General features: G+C 36.0%; 1 protein-coding gene across 1 annotated transcript in view; it reads left to right on the top strand.

Annotated features, from left to right (window-relative positions):
- LOC148279886 (homeobox protein PKNOX1-like) overlaps positions 1-13924 on the top strand; it is a 78409-nt gene extending 64485 nt beyond the window's left edge. Inside the window, exons 4-11 of the mRNA XM_088229250.1 lie at positions 1884-2031; positions 2530-2630; positions 3196-3340; positions 4367-4468; positions 4579-4772; positions 6384-6516; positions 8823-8921; positions 11595-13924. Of these exons, the coding sequence (XP_088085376.1) occupies positions 1884-2031; positions 2530-2630; positions 3196-3340; positions 4367-4468; positions 4579-4772; positions 6384-6516; positions 8823-8921; positions 11595-11773 (1101 nt within the window). The 3' untranslated portion in view covers positions 11774-13924. The remainder of the gene's footprint in view (positions 1-1883; positions 2032-2529; positions 2631-3195; positions 3341-4366; positions 4469-4578; positions 4773-6383; positions 6517-8822; positions 8922-11594) is intronic.
- Positions 13925-21621: the final 7697 nt, after the last annotated feature.

Raw genomic sequence — 21621 nt, 5'->3', positions numbered from 1 at the left:
TTATGTGTAGTATTATCATCGTTGGCCTTGTGGTGAAATGGTCAGCGCGTTTGCTTACCATGCAAGAGGTCTCGTGTTCAATTCCCGACATGATTAATACGAAATATTTATTTAAAAAAAGGGCGTTTTTCACTAGAATATTCCATAGCCCCTGGACCAGTACCTGAAGCGTAAGACTGATCATCTTACCTACATGACAATAGACCCTGTTTACTGCATACCAAAATAAAACGGACGAGTTTGAGTTTGAGTATCGTCTATTGTCTTGTTAACCTTAATTATAAGTTAAGGAATGCTATCTTTGTTTACTTTTTTATATTTTTCTTTTTGTGCTGTTACATGTTCACTTAATTGCCATACTTACCAGTTCTTTGCTCAATGTTTTATTATTGCGTTTTTTTAAAATATTTTTTATTATCAACTTTTTAAAATCATTCTTATGTTGTTGAAATTCCATTTGTCGATGCGTTTTGAAGCTGCAAGACTTTTTGTGATGTTAGCTATCATATTATGTAAATGTTATCAACTATCAAATATCTAAATTTAGTAAATGAGGTCTAGAATTTCAACCGTCCATGCGCTCAGTAGCTGCAAGACTTGTTGTTATCTAATTTTATAAATTTGCTTTTTATTTGGTTTTTAAAATATCACTTAAACTCTAAACTTCATTGTCAAATAAAAACTTTAAAAATAAAAATGTAAAAAGGGGCTAGATTTCTTATTGTCCATGCGCTCTGTAGCTGCAAGACGTTCTGTTATCTAGCTCATATATATCATAATTGTAATATATCATAATTGGAGACGAGGAACTAGAACCCCAACCGTCCATGCGCTCTGTAGCTGCAAGACGTGTTGGGATATTTATTTATTGCACAGCGCCCTTGAGGTGATTTTCACAAAAATGGCGCTATATAAATTATCCAAACATTATTATTATGTAACAAAAATGATCAAGATACGCTGCGATTGGTGTACCAATGCAGTGCCCTATGCACCATTAAGTGCGGAAAGGGAATGATGATGAAACTTCCCTAATAGAAAATATAAACCCTGTATTATCATTTAATTTACTAAGAGAAAAATAAAATCGCAAAATTAGTGTACGTTTGAACATATACAGGGGTAGGCGCTCGAAGTGTTACCAACTTCACGCTGCTGTAGCAACCAAACGGCTAATGACAGTGCGCTCACGTTTTGACACGCGTCAATCTGTTATATTGTTAATAATTCTACCGAAGCATATCGTTTTATGTCAAAGTTAAAAAAAGTTATCGAAATGGAATTCAAACTCAACAGTGTTATTGCCGGAAAATCGCAACTAGCCATTATTAATGAGCCACAACATTTACATGTGCACAAAATGTTTGTGTATTGAATGATGATGATGATGATTATCATCGCTATCATTTTTTTAAGATTTTTAATGTTTTAACAACTCCGTGCGTGACGTCACTAGTTAGTTCTCTTCGGTGAGTTGTCCTGATTGGAAATCTTCCACAACACTATCATTGGTTTATTTCAAACAACTTGTGACGTCATTTGAAATAGTTCATTTTTATTTTTAAAAAATTATCAATTTTTGTGAAATTTTGCCGTACAATAAATTACTCTAATTTTTACCGGGTGTAAGTAAACATTTTTTACACCCAATTTCCCGCAACACTAAACTTCTTCATTATTTAAAAGACTTTTAAAATTAAAAAAAAACAAGATCGTTTTAATGTGTTTTAGATCATATAATGTAATTCAGACTGATACAAAAAAGACCTTTAAATGTAAATAAACGCTCGTCATAAAACCTTACAGGAACATATGTATAAGATGTTTTGCAATTCCATAAGCGTCGTATGAAATATTCTCATATTTGGTTCACTCAATTCCAGATGATCAAGTCAATCCAGGTGCTCAGGATCCACCTCCTGGAGCTGGAGAAGGTCCAGGAACTGTGCCGTGACTTCTGTAGCCGCTACATCGCCTGCCTCAAGTCCAAGATGCAGAGCGAGAACCTTCTCCGCACCGACTATGCTTCAGGTATGACATGAGGGACCTCATTAAATTTGTTCCGCGATGTCGCCGTCGAGATAGACGGGCAGACTATCTCCGCGAAACAATGTTTACCCCCACACCGCGTGCGGTCGCATTATCCTTGTGTGAACACGCACGGAAAGGACCTTGTGACAGTAGAAATTTGCTCAACGCGAACGTGTCGTTCCCGCTCATTTTCTCAGCCAAAAATGGAGGCAGAAAAAATCATTTATATTATTTTGTCGGTTCTTTAACAAATCCAGTACATCTTGGAATAAAAAAAAATGTATTTTTTGTGAACTCGCTCATATTAAACGTCGTTGTGTATTTATTTTCGTAGTGCGAACTGTAGTCGAATTTTCTTACTGTCCCAGCGTTGTGTTTCGTGCGGTCGAGGCTGTTCACGGAGCTTGAACAAAACAATATTGTCACGTCTATTGTCTACATGTAAACACCCCTTTGGTGTTATTATACTGTGTTTTCTTATATTAGGATATTTTCTAGGCGAGGCGTATCCCGGTACAGGAGAGAGCAACAATAACCAACCGATGGGAGGATCCCTCAGTGAAGAACATTCCAGCACCTCCAACTCTCCGCAATACCAGGTCATCTATTTTATTTATCTATAAACAAATTACTCAAAAGGCTATTGTAGCTAACGCGCTACCGGCGTCGTGTTGTGGTTCCGCTGCAGTCACTAACGCACACGTCTCGGTCCACTGGTCGTAAGGCGGTGGAGGCTAGGCGGCCCTTTCCGCACCTAATGATGCATAGGGCACTGCATTGGTTCACCAATCGCAGCGTATCTTGATCATTTTTGTTGTATAAAGAAAAGATGATCTGTCTTACGCTTCAGGTACCAGTCCAGGGACTATGAAATATTCTAATGAGAAAACACCCTTTTAAACAAATATTTCATATCAACCATGTCGGGAATCAAATCCGAGACCTCTTGCATGGCAGGCTAACGCGCTGACCATACACCACAAGGCCGACAATCGGTAAAAAAATGGGCAAAAAGACATAATCAGAATACTCTAGTAGCCCAAATACAAAAATAATATAAGTCTACAATTCTGCTCATAAAAGGTCTAAACCACATCTAAACCTGTATATCTGACCGGGCCTATAAAACAACAATCATTGTGATCATTATTTTCAATGTTCCAGAGTGTCCAGTCCACTCCGCTGGTCCAGCACTACGCACAAGAGTTGCTCCCCGCCGCCCCCTTCCTGCCCGAGCCGCTGGGTGCCCCTTACGCGCCCTCTGGAGACCACAAGCCCCCTCAGCCTGCGCATTTTCAGCAAAACGCAGGTATCATAAACGGACCCGTCTCCGGCCAAAGCAGATTTAAAGTCATCCGCCTATTCGCACCTGAATTTAATATTTCAATAATCACAAATAATAAAAAAAATTGGAAGCTTTCATTTTATCCCTCACTGCAGTATTGTCAATTTGTGATCAATCAAATACACACGGTTTGTACATTCTCCTTAATTCATCAGGGCCTTACTTATTAGATTTTCTTATACCAGGTTCTATGGTTGCTATCCCAGATTTAAAACGAGTTTAACTCTATGCGAGGTTTATAAGTAATACATTTTGCTATACCATCATTATTCTACCACTATACTCAAGCTTAACTTTATACCCGATTTATAAGTAAGGCCAAGAGTGCTTTAGTTGGAGCGTATGTTGTTCGCAAAGAGCCTCCATGCATCTCTATCGGCTACCAGCTCCTGTGCGTCCTTCCAAGTCAGTTTTGGCAAAAATTGTCGACGAGCAGTCAGCAGCGGGCGTTCAAGACATCGAGAACTTAATGCCTTGTAAAGTATGCAAACGTGGTTATGGCTCTCAGGAGGCATCCGCAGTAAAAGGCCCAGCCATCCGAACTGCCTCTGCTTGATGGCAGTTGTCACCGGAGTTTGCTGCATCCGTTATCTTATTTATTAATCCCTTGCAAAGCCAAACTACCGTACACCCGATATTCTTCTGGTACACCTATCTCAAAACTCAGTATTTTGCAGTTTTGGGACCCAAAGTCTGAAAGTCAAGTAAATCTTTTATTTTAAGTTGTGATCTCTTATTTACGACATGCTCCGTGGCGCAGTTGGTTAGACGACCAATTGTGAAACTGGCGTTGCGAGTTCGATTCCCGCCAGCTGCATGAATAAAATCCAAGACAGATTATTTTCTCAATGGATCTGGGTGTTGTGGTGTATTTTTCATTCATTACCTTCTTCCATAGCCCCTCTATCCAGCCTGCTGACAAGCCTCTAAATAGAGGCTTAGTGGCTTATTCTTTTGAAAAATAAAATAGTAATATATTTATCTTTTTAGGTAATTGCAACAACAGTGGCCTGGTCGTTCTCGGTTCCACTCCCATCAGCCAGATCGGGGCGGGCCTAGCGAGCTTGCCATCGAGTGACAACAGTTATACTGGTAAGTATTTTTACAATAAAATAGACACAACAGAAACCAGTCAGCATAATAAATCAATTTTATGATTTTGCACAAGCACATCATAAATTCTTTAATGGTTTTCCTTCCAGGTAACGGATCCTGTGGTTCCGTGTCTCCCTCTCTGACCGAAGACCTGGACTCGACGGGCGCGGGTGAGGAGGGCCCGGAGGGCGGCCAGGAGGGCGGACCCGAGGGGGATGCGGCCTCGCGCGGGGGCAAGAGGGGCGTACTGCCCAGGAGTGCCACCCAGGCCATGCGGGCTTGGCTCTTCCAGCACCTGGTGGTGAGATCGCTGACATACATAATTGTATTTTGTCAATGAGGAAGTTTAGTGCGGCAGGAAATTGGATATGAAAAAATCAATTAAAATGAACTATTATGCAACGTCACAGATTTATGTGACCACGTGTTTGCAATAGCCAATAAATAACACCAAAGGTTCTGGGTTTGATTCCTGGTAGAACACAAACCATATGTGATTTTTCTCAAGCCTGGGTGTACTGTGTTGTAATTTACCGCTGTAATAAATTGATACTTAGATACTTTTCAGTCTCGTTTAATCAGGGACGTCCAGTGTGTCATTCGTCATTTTATAAAAATTGAGTCAAGAGGCAAAATTAGCAGTTCGCAGTGGAGTCCTGGCCCCGACCCAGATGTATAGAAGTAAAGTATGGACTTGACTAATGTGATGGTTTTTGAAAGAAATGAAAGTATGACTAAATGTGAAATCACTGTGAATGGAGTTATACTAAAACTAGTAGAGGAATTTGTGTATCTGGGAAGTATGTTCACTAGGGATGGAATGACTGAGAAAGATATTGAAAGGAGGGTGAGTGCCGGGAACAGAGTGAACCGTGCACTTAAATCGACCTTGGCAAATAAATGCTTGTCACAAGAGGCAAAATTGGCAGTTCACAACGGAGTCCTGGTCCCTTCCCTGATGTATGGGAGCGAAGTATGGACTCGGAAAAACAGGGATGAAAGTAGGCTGAATGCTGTCAAAATGCGATTTCTCAGGCGAATGTGTGGTAAGACTATGTACGATAGATGCACAAATGTTGAGATCCGTACATTATGTAAGCCTGAGACAAGCATTATCGATAAAATCTAGAAAGGAACTCTGCGTTGGTTTGGACATGTAGAGTGAATGGACAGCGAAAGAACAGATAAAAATATTTACAATGCGAATGTTAATGGATACAGAAATAAAGGAAGACCGAGAAAGACATGGCGTGACCAAATCCAACAAATACTTAAAAATGGACATGTCAAAAGTCCGAATAATCGGCGCGCATGCATGAGAAGATTTATTATTATTATTTTTTTATATGTTTCTTTTTCCATACATATATTATTTACATAGAAATATAATTCAAAAATACACTTTAGAAAAATGCATCTTAAAATTAAGCTAAAAAATAAATTAGAAAAAATGCCCACAAAGACTTCAGCGTCTGAGTGTGGGCCATTCTTTTTTTATTAAAAAGTTTACAGCATATAAATATGGTATGACATGACCATGAAAAGAAAATAAAAGAAAAAGAAAAGAAAAACCAAATTAACATATGCTGAAATTACGAAAAAATTATTTATTTGTTGCATTTATTTTTTATTTTTTTTAAGAATGTGTCTATCTGTTCCTTCTATGCTAATCCAAGACCTCAAACCTACTTTAAACAGTTCCAGTGATTTAATGTTTTGTAGTTCCTTATGATGTATGAACGAAGAGGAAGCAAGATCTGTATGCAAAGATAGAGTGATGTGGCGTTCTATACCCTCACGGGGAAACGGTGTGAAAATAAAAATTGAGTGTATTATTAAGAATTCTTCGCTTAGAAATGGATGACAAGTTTAAAAGGTTGTATCAAAAGTCAATTTGTGGGTTGTGTTACAGCACCCCTACCCAACGGAAGAAGAGAAGCGGATCCTGGCTGCGCAGACCCGACTGACGCTGCTTCAGGTCAACAATTGGTTCATCAACGCTCGGCGTAGGATTCTTCAACCGATGCTGGATGGGAAAGACAGCGGTGAGTCTTATTCGGACTTTAATACTCCCGGAATATGGAAGTCTAGGCATCTACGGGGCTTATGACCTGTCATTGGATGGTTTAAGTAGCCAATTTACACTGTATAATATTCACCATTCTGCCTATGTTTAAACTTTCACATTTCCTCTCTTCCATCTGTACACTTTTGTGAAGTAAAAGAGCTGAAACCTTTATCATGCGGGTGAGGTTCATCCGACTGAACCATTTCACCTACTAGGCAATGCCCGAAAACAATTTTTCAATTGTTATACTTCTTCTTTTACCAGTTTGTTAATTCGACAATGTTTTAAGTATTTCCAAATGTTTGCAGACAGGCTGGATTTCCTCCCTAGGGAGTTGTTCAGATCTAAATTTGTTGCAACAGAGAGGGAAAACATTTTTGAAAAGAACAGAGGTCTTACGCTTCGGTATCCATACTTTAGTAGAGGTCCACGCCCTGACACCAAGTGGCCTCGCCTCTCCTAACTGGGATGGAACTCTTCGTAAATCGTTTCCTCCGAGGAAAGCTTTGTACAGACCTGGCACGAGTAATGCAGAAATTGAGCTTATAACTTTGTTATTATTAATATTTAAAGCATTAACTTTGTGGTCAAATATTTTACTAAATGTTATTAAATATTTGTATATAACCACTCACCGACTTTTCTATGTCTACCGGTTTCGTCAGGACACCAAACAATTTTGTAAGGTGGCCACTTAAACCAGCCAATGACAGGTCATAGGCCCTGTAAATGCGTAGACTTCCATATTCACTTTTCAATAATGTTTTCCCTCTCTGTTCCAATAAATTTTAACATGAATAACTCCCTAGGGAAGAAATCCAGCCAGTCTGCAAGCATTTGGACATACTCAAACATTGTTGAATCAACTAACTGGTAAAAGAAGTATAAAAAATTGAAAAATTGTTTTCAGGCGTTGCCTAGTAGGTGAAATGGTTCAGCCGGATGAATCTCACCCACGTGATAAAGGTTTCAGCTCTTTTACTTTCAAAGGCCAACAGATGGAAGAGTTGATGAAATGTGGATGTTCAAACATGGTCAGAATGGTGAATGTTACACAGTGTGTAAAGCGGCCACTTAAACCAGCCAATGACAGGTCATAAGCCCTGTAAATGCCTAGACGTCCATATTTTCTTCTCGAAAATGTTTTCTCTCTCTTTTGAAATAAATTTAAATATGAATAACCCCCTAGGGAGGAAATTCAGCCAGTCTGCAAGCATTTGGACATACTCAAACATTATTGTTGGTATATAATATAAATGTCAATTTATCGCAAAAAACAAACTATAGAGACACGCTAATGGTAGTGCGTAAAGTATGATTTGTCATAAGCTGGTTAAAATAGCCACTTTACACACTGTGTAACATTCAACATTCTTGAAAAATTCAAAAATCGTTTTCAGGCGTTGCCTAGTAGGTGTAATGGTACAACCGGATGAATCTCACCCACGTGATAAATGATTCATCTCTTTTACTTCACAAAAGTCAACAGATTTAAGAGTTACTGAAATGTGGAGACTTGAAATATAGGGAGAATGGTGATTGTTACACAGTGTGTAAAGCGACCACTTAAACCAGCCAATGACAGGTCATAAGCCCTGTAAATGCCTATACTTCCATATCCCTTCTCAACAATGTTTTCCCTCTCTGTTACAATAAATTTTAACATTTAGTACTTTTGTAAGATTTAAGTAGTTGCTTGGGGTGATCCTGTCTCCCAGTTGGAGGTGGACAGAAGAGATGATGTTGCTGTTTGAATGTTTATTTATTACATGTTGAATAAATAAACGAATTATGTCGGACGAGTGTTACGTCGATGATGGGTTGAAGTAACTGCACTTGAACTACATGCTGGAACTGTGTGATGTCGTCGAGCTGGTCCGACGTGAACTGAACTGACTGACTGACTTTGGCTGCATCCTGTGGTTTCTTTATAGACCATATTCCTTTGTAGTTCATTTCTTCATGGTAGGGACGATGTGAATGTACTGCAGGGCGATGCCCTCCGATTTCATGTGAAATACTCAGAGTTGCATTTTACGAATGTATAGGATTCGATTGAAAATGATGACATTGCATCGTCGGTCATTAGTCTCTTTTAGGTGAACTAATTTAACACGTGTGTGTCATCGACTATGGACTATGGACCCTACACTTTTATACTTGGTACCAATAGTCTTCTTTCTAGCTTAGCTCTCGTGTCCTTAAAGTGCTCTGTTTTCTGGTTGGTCTTAGTATAACTTGCAGGTAGTTAACGTAATAATAAACTAATTGTTTTTGTTTCAGTCGGTGGAGCAACCAAGAGGAAGCAAAGTGGCGGACAAGCCAGCAAGAGATTCTGGCCCGACAGCCTCTCATCATTACAACCTCAGCTCTCTGCATCAGGTTGATTCATGTTTATAAACCAGTGTTCATATCATCCATTTTCCACAGAGTTATCTCAACTGCCCATAAAGTAAAATAGTTTATTTAAACAAAAATGTAATCACCAGATTTGATTGCTTTTGAAATAATACAGCGAATTGGAATCACATTTAAAACTTACTTAGACATACAGTATAACCCCTGTTTTACGTTTTTCAAGGGAGCAACAAAAAAAGTGTAAAACTGAGGAAAACTTTAAAGTGAGGAAATGAAAAATGTATGGAAAAAATTTAATTTCATTAAAATATAATTATTGTACAAGACTATACTAAATTTACTGCAGAAAAATTGTAAGAACTGTCATGATTGGGGATTATTCATATTTACCAATGATATAATTAAAATTATTTTGTATTTTTTCAAACAAAACTGCAATGTGTTATTTTTTTATTGAACTAAAAAAATACATGCATAAATAATTTTATCTAGGTACTTAACCTTAAAAACACGAAATGAAAAATTTGAATTTTCATAAAATGCATACAAGGATTTTTTCCCTAAATATTGGGAAATTTTATTTAAATGGTATCACTTTTTTTAGTATGGCACCACAAAATTTCAACTGTCATTTAGATCGCAGACTGTTTCACTTTTATGATAACTGTTTAAACCAGTGATTTCCAAAGTGGTCTATATCGACCCCCAGGGGTCTAGGACAACCTGCAAGGGGTGAAACAGTCTGCGATCTAAATGACAGTTGAAATTTTGTGGTGCCATACTAAAAAAAGTGATACCATTTAAATAAAATTTCCCAATATTTAGGGAAAAAATCATTGTATGCATTTTATGAAAATTCTAATTTTTCATTTCGTGTCAACGAAAAAAAAAATTGTGGGTCCATGAAATGAAAATGGGGGTCCACGATAGTGGATCCCAACATACATTGATAGTACCTATTTACTTACATTATACTATCTTATAATATAAAGACATGTACATTATTTATAAAAGTACCTATGAAGTAAAAAATTTATTATATATGTTTATAAAATTGTGTAAGTTGAGGATGTAGGCATTCGCTTTGTGATCGCCATACATTTTTAACTTGTAAAAACTTGATAATTTATTATTAAAGCATCAGGTTCATCCTTCACACTAAAAACATTTACTTATTGCTTAGTTTATTTTATGTTACGTTTATTTTATATACAAAATTTTATTTTGAGTAGTTTTAATTTAAATTCAATTAAAAAATGTACAAAACTTAACATTTGTTTTAACTTTAAGTTTTTGACACTAAACTTCACTACAGTTAGAAATTTATGAAAAATCAATATCAGGTAAGTAGGGGGTTTACCAAAAACCGAAAAACATGGCAAGGGGTCTACGTTTGTTGTTGTAAAAGTTTGGGAACCTCTGGTTTAAATTATCTCCTTTTCACATTATGGGTGTATAACATCAAATAATACTTATATTGCCAACTTTCTGCATCGTAATTTATTGATGTAAAGACTTTATTCTTCCTAAACATGCGTCAACCGCATGTCACTATTTAGTCAAATGTCAAAATTAGACACTTAAACAAAATGGTCTATTACACTGCACCCACTTTGAATTTAGTTTGAGACAATAATTTACACATTTTTTTACTTACCTCGATTTTATTCTCCATTCACGCGGCGGCTCACGGCTTGTTTGACAGATCGAATGAGTTATGAAAAAATTCCACGTAAAACTGGGGTTGTGAAAAATGTAAAAAACTTTAATTGGGGGGAAAATTGAATGAGAATGTGTGGAAGATATGGGACCTAAATATTTATGTGTAAAAAGCGGGAAAACGTAAAAATGAGGAACGTAAAATCGAGGTTTTACTGTATTTATTGTGTGTGCAGATAATCGGTAGAATTCCGTATTAAAATTTGGTAAGGTATCCAAAATAAAACACTTTTATTGGATATAATTCTACTTTTATTTTTCAAAACTGTGTGACGCGTTTCGTCTTGTTAGGGCATTATCAAACTGACTTAAAGATTTACAAAGTTTCCTTACATACTAAAAGTAAAGTAATCAAAAATCAATTAGGGTATCCTGAGCGTATTTTATTTGGTACATTATGGGTATATTGGGAAAGCCTTCCATTTTTTAGAATATTTGTAGGGGTACAGCATTAAGACATATGCAAAAATTAAAATAAAAAATTAACGCATAAACAGATATACGTTTATTTCAATAAATATCTCGCAGCAGTCTCCTGCAATGGTCTCTTCCCTTAGACAAAATCCAAATTTGTACACTTTTCCTAAAAATGTCTTTCGTTTTTTAGAACTCAATATATTCATCCAGGATATTGATCGCTCTTAGGGTCACAAAAGAGAAATTTCTCTGAGCAAAAGTCTCACGTGTTTTTGGTATTAAATAATTTAAATTACAGGGAAACCTCGTCTGAGCATTCTGCTCCGGCGGCCTCCGTGGTGTAGTGGTCAAGACGCTTGACTCACGCACGGAAGGTTCCGGGTTCGATTCCCGGTGAGAACACAAAAATTAAAATGTGATTTTTTTCAAGCCTGGGTGCTCTGTGATGTAATTCACCACTGTAATTAGGCCTCCTGGCCTGTTGTGGTGCAAAAAAAAATGCAAATGCTTCCCCGTTAGGTTGATATTAATCACGAGGTCTTAAAACTGTTATCCTTGCAGGCCTGTTGTCCTCGTCCGAAGACGAAGAAGAAGAAGACGCCGAGGAGTCAGAATCGGAGCACGAGCTGGTCATCGATCAGCCTCCGGGAAACCAGCAATCGGGATCCAGTCAGCAATCTTCCCCTCTGCCCGCTCCCGCACCGACTCTGGCGCACTTCATGACGCAGGAACACAACTAAACGGTCGACGACGCAGGCGCAAGTTTCACTTTTGTAATAAAATCGTCATCGTGGCGGGTGTTTTCATCAAAGCGCGTCGTACTTACAATGTTATCACCGATTTTCTATGAGTGTAGTTTAAGATGTGAGGGAAAAAGAAAGGACGGCAAAAACTGAAGTGGACAGGTTGTGACTCTTACTCTGCAATCATCCTTACGCTTTCCGCACACAGTGGTACATAGGGCAATGCACTTAAAAATCAAATGCAGCGAATTTTGATTGAAGGTAAGATGATCAGTCCTATATTTCAGGTGGCAGTCTAGTAACAATGAAATATTGCATTTCAAGCAGTCTTTAAAGTCAATATTTCACATCCACCCTGCCAGGAATCGAACCTGGGACCTCAAGAATGGTAGGAAAACGCGCCAACCACCACACAGCGTGACAAACTTATCTCCACTCGATTTCCTTATTTGGGGATTTTACTTGAGATCAGCGATTGAGTCGAAAACACCCGTCCACAGCTCTGGTACTATTTCACGCATAGAACTATATTCTTCATCTGCCTCGACACAGTACATAATAAATAACATGAATCAAATCATAAAATGTAATAAAACATTTTTTATAATTGCTGAATACAATCTGGGCCCCGATTACAATGGGAAGTTAACGGAGTTATCTTCGACTGTCTATAAAGAAAAACAGATATTTTTGTACGAAAATGAGTATATTTGCATAAACATTTAAAGTATCTTCGTCGGTAACCTCTAATTGAACATGTTTAGAAGAAAAAAATGTATGCATATTCTGCTTTGCACACAGAAAACTTAATTTTACTTTGTAGATAAAATTGAAGATAAATGTTAATTTCTTATTGTAATCGGGGCCCTGATGTCAAAATTTAGCCGTGGCTCGCACCGCATTTGAGAAACTAACCAAAAAATCATATTTCCATCACACAGATGGCGCTCGATGATTCCTACGATCTATTTACTATCGATATTATTACAAAAGTGATACACGTGCGTATGAAAACACTAGGTCGGTATAATGCTTCCAATATTGATAACGATGTCTTATAAATGAGACGTTTGACTCCAATTATGGCGTACATAATTGTCTGAGATAATTATTAACAATTTATCTCAAAATGCAAAGAACTGATTGAATTGCCAAACGATTTTTAATATTAATTTAACAACTCGACAACTTGTGTGTTTTATTTCATTTTTAATAACAAGAATCATTTTACTATTTCTTTTAAACAATGTATACTAAAAATCAATTGTAACTCATTGAAAATTAATATCAAAGTGTATACTGATTAAGATTGTGTTATACGATTCAAAGTGATACGATTTTCAAGAATATTTTAAATAAATCATGTTATCAAAAATATACACGATCAGGGAGCGATTACAAACGCTATGTTCATTAATGTATCGAGACGGTATACTTAACTTTTTTACTATTTCTCTCTACCGAGGTATTACGAAGCCAACTCTGCCGACATGTCGATAGGTGTTTTCAGGAAGATCGGGCCGGGCAATCAATGAAAAAATTAATAAATGGTAATATTTTTTCCAAAGTGGCAACAGTTCTCAAATGTCCAATGATCTGACGCATGCGCTGTAATGAGAAATTCCAGCCCAACCCGGAATTAAATTTTTAAAATGTTTTTTGTACACGTGAATATTTAAAAATTTTGGAGTAGGATGAAATATCTCAAAAACGCACGCGAAAATAAATAAAAAATGTTAAAAATAGTATTCATTTTAAAATCGTAAATAATGACGTCACTCCTTATATCTACGTGTATTATTTCCGGTTTCCGCTTTAAAGCCCCTGCACCTTGTAAGGAACGTTTTGACCATAGAAAAAAAGAGTATAATTTGTATAATTCGACATTTCAACCAGAGATTATGTCAACTTTCTAGGTTTTTCTAAATCGAAACGTTCGTAAAAACAACCATAACATAGAAATGAGCAAATTACATGAAGTAATCAAAGCAATATTCCATAGATTCTTGTCAGGTCAGTGAAAGTAAGAACGCCAACCGTTTCATGACGTCACTACTGAAAAGTGACACACTGATTACAGTCATTTGGCGCGGTATTTGATAAATGTAATTTTAAAAAATTATATCTTTACGTACAAAAAAAATAAAATATTTTTGCTTAGTTAAATAGTACGCTAATAGAAAAATAATAAATTAGAAAACAGTGGAATTCCTCATTACTTCGTATATTTAAACTTAACCGCTAGATGGTGCTGTCTCAACTATCAAACTTTAATTCGCTTTAATGTCAAACTAAAATTTACTCGCAGTATTTTGAGTTTGTCCATAGTATGTAGACAAAAGACTGGATTTCACTCCCGAGGAAGTCGTTAAGATTAACAAATCACACAGAGAAGGGAATGTGGAAGTCTAGGCATTTACAGGGCTTATTTATTTATTTATTATAGATAACTTATACAGCGCCATTTTCGTAATAAAATACCTCAAGGGCGCTTTACATGGTGATTCTATTGTTAAGTTAATTTAATTGAAGCTTTTAAATTTGTAATTTGATTAAAATAATTTATTTTGTTGTCACGTGCTACGGATTTATTCAAATGATTTAGAGAACAAGTGGGTTTTAAGTTTTTTCCGAATGACCTGTCGTTGGCTGGTTTAAGTGGCCACACTGTGTAACATTCACCATTTTGCCTATGTTTGAAAATCCATATTTCATCGATTCTTCCACCTCTCGATTTTCATCATCATTCCCTTTCCGCACCTAATGGTGCATAAGGCACTGCATTGGTACATTTTATTTTTTGTTACATAAAGATAAGATGATCAGTCTTACGCTTCAGGTGTCAGTCCAGGGACTATGAAATATGCTAGTGTGAAAACACCCTTTTAAATAAATATTTCATATCAACCATGTTGGGAATCGAACCTGAGACCTCTTGCATGGAAGGCAAACGTGCTGATCATTACACCACGAGGCCGACCAATCTATTGATTTTAGTGAAGTTAAAGAGCTCCAGTCTTTTGTATACAAACATTTTGACAAACTCAAAATATTGTAATAATACCAACTGATGCAAAAAGAAGTTGTCTTATATGTGAAATAATTCAATCAGATAAATCTCTTCACAACAATAAAGGTTTCAGCTTTTTAACTTCACGTAAATCAACAGATGGAAGAATCCAAGAAATGTGGATGTTTAAACATAGGTGAAATGGTGAATGTTACACAGTGTGTAAAGTAGCCACTTAAACCAGCCAATGACAGGTCATAATCCCGGTAAATGCCTTGACTTCCATATTCCCTTCCCTAACATGTCCTCCATCTCTGTTGCAGTTTGTCAAAATTTACTTATTTCTCTTTGTTTTTTTTTTAAAAGTGCTGGCTTTCTGTGCCCTCGATAGGTGTCGATAATAATAATGTTTGGATAGTTTATATAGCGCCATTTTTGTAAAAATCACCTCAAGGGCTTACCTCAGAACCCAAAGATGCAGGGTCGGTAGTGTATCTTCGTAATCACGCGGGAGAATTTATCTTCAACTGTACCGTCGTAGTATGTATGGCTTCTGTATCTTCTGATTGTGATCGTCCCCCAGGCAATATTTGAAATATATAGATCAAGCAACGATGTATAATTAAATACACAAAAAAGCATTCTCTATGCTCGCGAAAGCATTCAGAATACCGCCCCAAGTTTACAGATACTGTTTATCACGTCGATTTAAAGTCCTTAACCAGCGCTTTTCCGTAAGAATTTTTTATCGCTTTGGTAATTACTGACAAATGCGGCCATTGTGATTGAGCTGCAGTGGTGCTATTCTGAATCTTATCTACCCCCTAGAGAATGATTAATTTGTGTTTTTTTTTGCATGCTTTATATATGGCCACACCGATGGTTTAAATATGTCAAATAAATACGAAGACGTGAAACTAAACTTATCAATTTTCATTCAAAAAATTATTGCGGCCTTAAGCATTACCCAAAACACTTAATTATGTTGCATTGATTAAACTGTATTGGTTTTTTTCCGTTTTACGTCACTTTAATCATTAGTGTGGCCATATATAAAGCAAAGTGTAGCCACATGCAAAAAATAAAAATCTCAAATTCACTACTCTAGGGGGTAGAGAAGATTCAGAATACCACCCCTGGGGTGCAATTATAAATCTTTTCAATCCCCTACAGAATGGTTAATTCGGGTTTTTTTTTTCCATGCGACTAATTTTTGCTTCGTATATGGCCACACTGATGATTAAGCGTCAAAAAATATTGAATACGTGAAATCAAACATGATAATTTTGATTTAGAACATTATTGCGACCTTAAGCATTACTCAAAACACTTAATGAGGTTGAATTGACCAAACCGTATTCGTTTTATTTCCGTTTTTGAAGCAGTTTTACACACCATAAAACATTTAATCATCAGTGTGGCCATTATATGAAACAAAGTGTCGTCGCATTAAAAAAAAAAAAATCTTCAAATTAAGCACTCTCTAGGAGATAGAGAAGATTCAAAATACTACCCCTGGTCTATTTATTATGCGCCAGTTGTATCAAGGACTAAAAAATCCCTGAAATTTCAATTGAAATAAATTCATTAAGATATCCTTCAATCTAAAGTTCTCCAAAACATTACGTGCATAATAGTTTATTATATGTATAAGATAGTGCCATTGAAATTTCTTCTTGAACTGGCAACCCTTTCTTACATTATGGTCAACGAAGCTGCGAAACCATAGATTTTACACTATATTCTAACTGCTTGGCTATGGTGGCGAGCGTTTTGCGGTGATTTTGCACTGATCTAGACAATGCAGCCCAAAAGAGTTAATGACAGGAAAGACGTATTACAAATAATTATTAAATTTTCTGATCAAAAATATGTTTTATACAAAGAAATATTTCTCAACATGTATCAAACAAAATGTTTTTAGGAAGAAAAATTTCATACTTAAAAAATGATAAAAATCTGTCTATACTGTCAATAAATTCCTGTTAAAAATCTTCCTTAAGTGATTTATGCTGGTTGAGATTTTACTGTTTTTCACTTACAACAAATAATTTTGATTTACGCAACTTTTTTATATCTATGTAACCTTGGTGACTTGCGTCTTAAAGAACATAATTTTACGCTTTGAATGGCATACTCAAAACACACTTTTTTAGGGTTAGTGACTTTTACCTGAACAACGGCGATGTGTTTGAGTTCGCAGCGCCCGCACTGCGCCGCAAGAAGCTCACCACTATGGCCAAGCGCCTACACACTTACAGAATCACCATTCAAAATAATTTCCCAATTACTTGTGTATACCATTAATCATTAAGTAGATGTAAAAATATATTTATTATCGAAAATAGTATTAAAATCCCTACTGGAATTTTGTTAAAAAAGTATGCAATATCTTGACATTGTACTTTCATTACGCATGTTTTTGATTGGCCAATTAATAGGCGAGATCAGTTATAAATAACAAATGGTCCGTTTGCTTAAAAATAAGATTTTTTTGATTTTTCACTGGTACCAATGAATCGTGCCATTTCAATTATTCACATCATAAAAAATTTACGCAGATGTAAAAACACGCATGTATAAAACTGCATGTCTAATTAATTACTACTCAATAAAAATAACATGTATACGTAAAAAATACCTCAATATACTACTTTAGTATCTCAACTGATGTTATTATATTTGTAAACTAAATGTATATTTACTGCCTTAAATCGTTTACTCAAAGTTGTATTTTGTATATTTAATTTGTAATGGTTCAAATATTTTTTCAATGCTGAGGAAGTGTACTTTTTATTTTATTCTTCTGCACAGTTCAACTAAGTCAACAATATTTTTTACTGTTATTTTAAAACCTATTTATCGGGTCGTGGAAATTAAATGAAAAACTATTTGTTTTTTATATTTTCGTTTACACGCATCAAGTGGTCTTGTTCTTTCCCCCTTTTCTATGAATATCGAACGGAGCTTTTCGCTACTATCCGTGGCCCTTATATAGGTCCTGCCGGATATACAGATCTGGTTGCTTTCAAAAAGAATTTTATGCCTTAATAAGTTTTGTTAATCATTTCGGAAAATTATTATGTCCAATCAATTTAATCCAAGTGAATAATTCACTTCCCTGTTTTACACAATCCAATGAAGTACATATTATGGACTTCTGAATTACTTTCCTGCTACCAGATTCCAGAGAGCTCCTTTTCTAGTAATTTTTCTTTGCATGTGCGCACCGTCGGAGACTCAAGTCAAGACTCAAGACGTCAAGTCTCAGATGCGGTATGTGGGGGTAAAGCTGTTATTATGAAGCCACTTTAACTTTTTAAATATGTACTTAAATCCGCCTTAATTGCTATTTTATTTTGATTGTATTAGGATGAACATTTTAATTTCTCAAAATAACCTATCCAAAAATATAATTTTATCTGTTATTTCTGCGAATCTGTTTAAATTAAGATTCGCTGTATCTGCTGCGATATTTGTGTGTGTTTTTATTGTAAAATCATTTCGTTCAGCTCTAAGTTCAACAGCGATTTTTTCTCTGTCTAAGATTCAATACTCAAAAAACATTATTTAATCAAGCATTTTTACGAGTATACAAACCATTTCTGAAGAATTGTCCATATCGAGGGTGCCTAAGAAAAGTATTGCAACATTAAATTGGTCTTTTTCATTTACGCCACGTCTCAATGGTAATTTAGAATCTTATAATTATAATCTGTCATGTACTAAAATATCAATGGGAGCTATATGAACACTCCTGTGTTAAAGACGTTGACTTTTCAAGAATGCTGACTAACCCATTCTGACACAAAGCACTGTCATTCTGGGCAAACTGATTGCTGGGCCTTCGAGCCAGATCATTATCATCCTTCAAGCCTTGGTTCATCGAGCCGGAACACTAGCCAGTAGACCGCAAGACGGATTTATCTCGACTCGATTTCCTTTGTCAGGATTTATACCCGAGAGTAGCTATCAAATCAAGAACACTCGTCTGTGATTCAGATTTCAATTTATTCATATGTATGTACATTACAAAATAGGGTATCTTAATTCATACACATAGAAACTTTTTTTTTAAAAGTCAGTAAAATTAAGTACAATATATAAAAATAACACGTAAGGAGAATAATATGTAAAAAAGTATTAGAATCTTTTAATGAAAAACTCCCTCGGAGACTTGAAAAATGTCAATGTCCAAAGTAATATTATTCAACCTAGAGATAGCCCTTCCAACACTTGGTCCTGTATATTGGGATGTGAAACAGTCTATGTTGGCGGAATTATCCAGAACATAAAAGCTAATGCTCCGCATAATTTCAGGGTTGTCAATAATACTGCCCAAAAATCTAAAGAAATAGGTAGTTAAATACACATTCCTTCTGGTCTTCAAACTGTTGTAGCCAAGAATGCCCTGGAGAAACTCAGTGGGATAAAGCCGTGGATAATGTTCGCACTCTGTCATGTAGAGAAACCGAAGAAATTTCTTCTGAACCCTCTCAACCATAAGAGAGTACTCCAACTCACACGGTCCCCGAATCATCGATATGTATCCTCATCCCAAACACAGACCGTAAAATTATAAATTGAACATAATTTCTTTGACTAGTTCGCGGTTATGGCTGTAATAGCCATCGAAATCTTGTTTCTCTTTTAGGAATCCAAAAGATGTTGTTAGTGAAAAGACAGCTGTAGCCTACGTGAAACCAAAGTAATTATTTTATAGGACGTGAGTTGATTTGAGGTTAAACGAGAAAGATAGATTACAATTGAAGTTATTAATTAAGCAGTTACACACGGGTTACATCCTTTTATTTTGTACAAAAGGAATTTACAATACCGAACACTGGCGGGGAGCTGGTGGCCGGGCGACACGAAATACCAAGATAAAATGTGAATGTTCTTCCGATGCACGACGTTTAATATCTTGTCCGAGCTGACGTTGCAGCGGATTACGCGTCGCGGGCCAAAGCGGTGTTTGGCTCTGCCAACCTCACGGCTGTTGGTGATGCCCTCCACAATATGGTAGGAGGAGATATTGTGTTCCTATAAAAACAGTCACCAGTATAAGTGTCCCAGTATGTTAGTCAAATAAGATATACTTCAAACGGTCCAATCGGAAGTAAAATGTTCCAAAAAAGATATGATATGTCCATGAGTGGCTTATATGAGAAGAAAGTGTCCGCGAACATTTCAAACATTCGATAGTTTATAAATTATTCATTTACCTTCGTGATTTATTGTCAGTCGACAAATGTTAGAACAGTCATATTGTTTTTTTAAAAACAAATTTTCTCTTGCAAAACTTTTCTTAGAGACCTTCAATATTTCACGATACTTCACAGTGAAATAATCATTGAAAAAATTACAGTCTTATCACATACCACAAATTGATTTATTATACTAATGATCGAAAACTGAACAATATTGGTTATAAATATGAAAATGTTTTTTGTGTTCATAGATAAAAACATAAAACAAAGTGTCATGTCGATGTTTAAGCGTGTTTTTCAAAACACGTATCTCTGTATACGATAGATTATTAAAAGATACTATATTAAAAATGTGCGCTGCGCAACGATTATTTGTGAATTTAAATTATGTTACGGTGTCATTATGTCATGAAGTTGTCTAACTGTATTTTCCTGTCAATTTTTGACGGTTTCACCTCCAAACCGTCACCACACCATACTTAAGATAAAAAATGACGAAATATGACATTTCGCTGTATATTTTCCTCCATTCTGTCACATACGAGGTATATCCAGAAAGTACTTTCCGTTTGTATGTCTTGCCATCGCAGTTTGGCGCATGCGTGGTTCTAACCCTGACCTATTGAGAAGGAGTCGACGCCATTTTGAGTCAGCTTCGTGGTGCTTGTTTGAAATTCCGAATAAAATTGAAAATCCCGCCGCTCGGATAAGGTCAGTCATTTGTTTCCTCAATGCGAAAAACATTGGACCAGTCCATGGTGTACGGAAAATATGTCGCACCTTTAGGACGAAAACGAATCAACTCAAAACGGGAAACTGCAAAAGAAGAATGTAAATTGTGACACCTTCGTGTTCTTTCGTCGATTGTTTTATATTTTTCGAAGTAAGCACCAAATTTTGAGTTAAAAATTATACCGAAGGCATTCAGCTATGAATCTATGAAAAAAGAGTGTCATAAAAATAAATTATTAATGTATTATATAAGTTTAAACAAGACATTTATTTAATCATTAGTCATTATTAGATTGAAAAAAAACAAACAAACAAATGCACTTTGATAAATAAGACCTCATGACATAATTTTTATTAGGTCAGATCAGGCCACCAAACACATGTTTATATTTATTCACGAAATGACATAAACTTAAATAAGTCACTAAGATTATCGGTAAGTCGGAACGAAACAATCACAAAGCTAAATCGGTTGTTTTAATATTTTTTTTTAATAAAGTTAACATGCCGTTTGTATCGGAAAAATATTGACTCAACCGGCTTTCGCTCACCATATGTTTGTCTGCGTTGCGTCCTTCACACAGCAATGTAAACACAACACTAATAGCGTCGCTTCCGTACTGACACGGAACCTAAATTCTCTGAGTAACAAAGAGACCGATGTAACAGTTTTGTCCTATTCCCACTCGAATGTTGTATTTTTTTGAATACAGAAAGATATAGAATGTTCTTTGAAGTCGTTTTATGATCTTAACTTATTTCAAGTTTTTTGATAATTGAGTCATTTTCGTTCTAAACGTGCAATGTGATTCAATTTTAAGGCGACAGTTCAATGAAGGTCGTGATGTCAAACAAAGTGGGCGTCTCCTTAAAAAAATAAAGACGGAAACAAA

This window comes from Micrasema longulum, unplaced genomic scaffold, assembly GCF_059751315.1.
Source record: "Micrasema longulum isolate JH-2025_06_02 unplaced genomic scaffold, ASM5975131v1 h1tg000654l, whole genome shotgun sequence".
Taxonomy (NCBI): domain Eukaryota; kingdom Metazoa; phylum Arthropoda; class Insecta; order Trichoptera; family Brachycentridae; genus Micrasema; species Micrasema longulum.
Note: the sequence above shows the minus strand (reverse complement) of the source record. Positions and strands in the feature narration are given on the sequence as shown.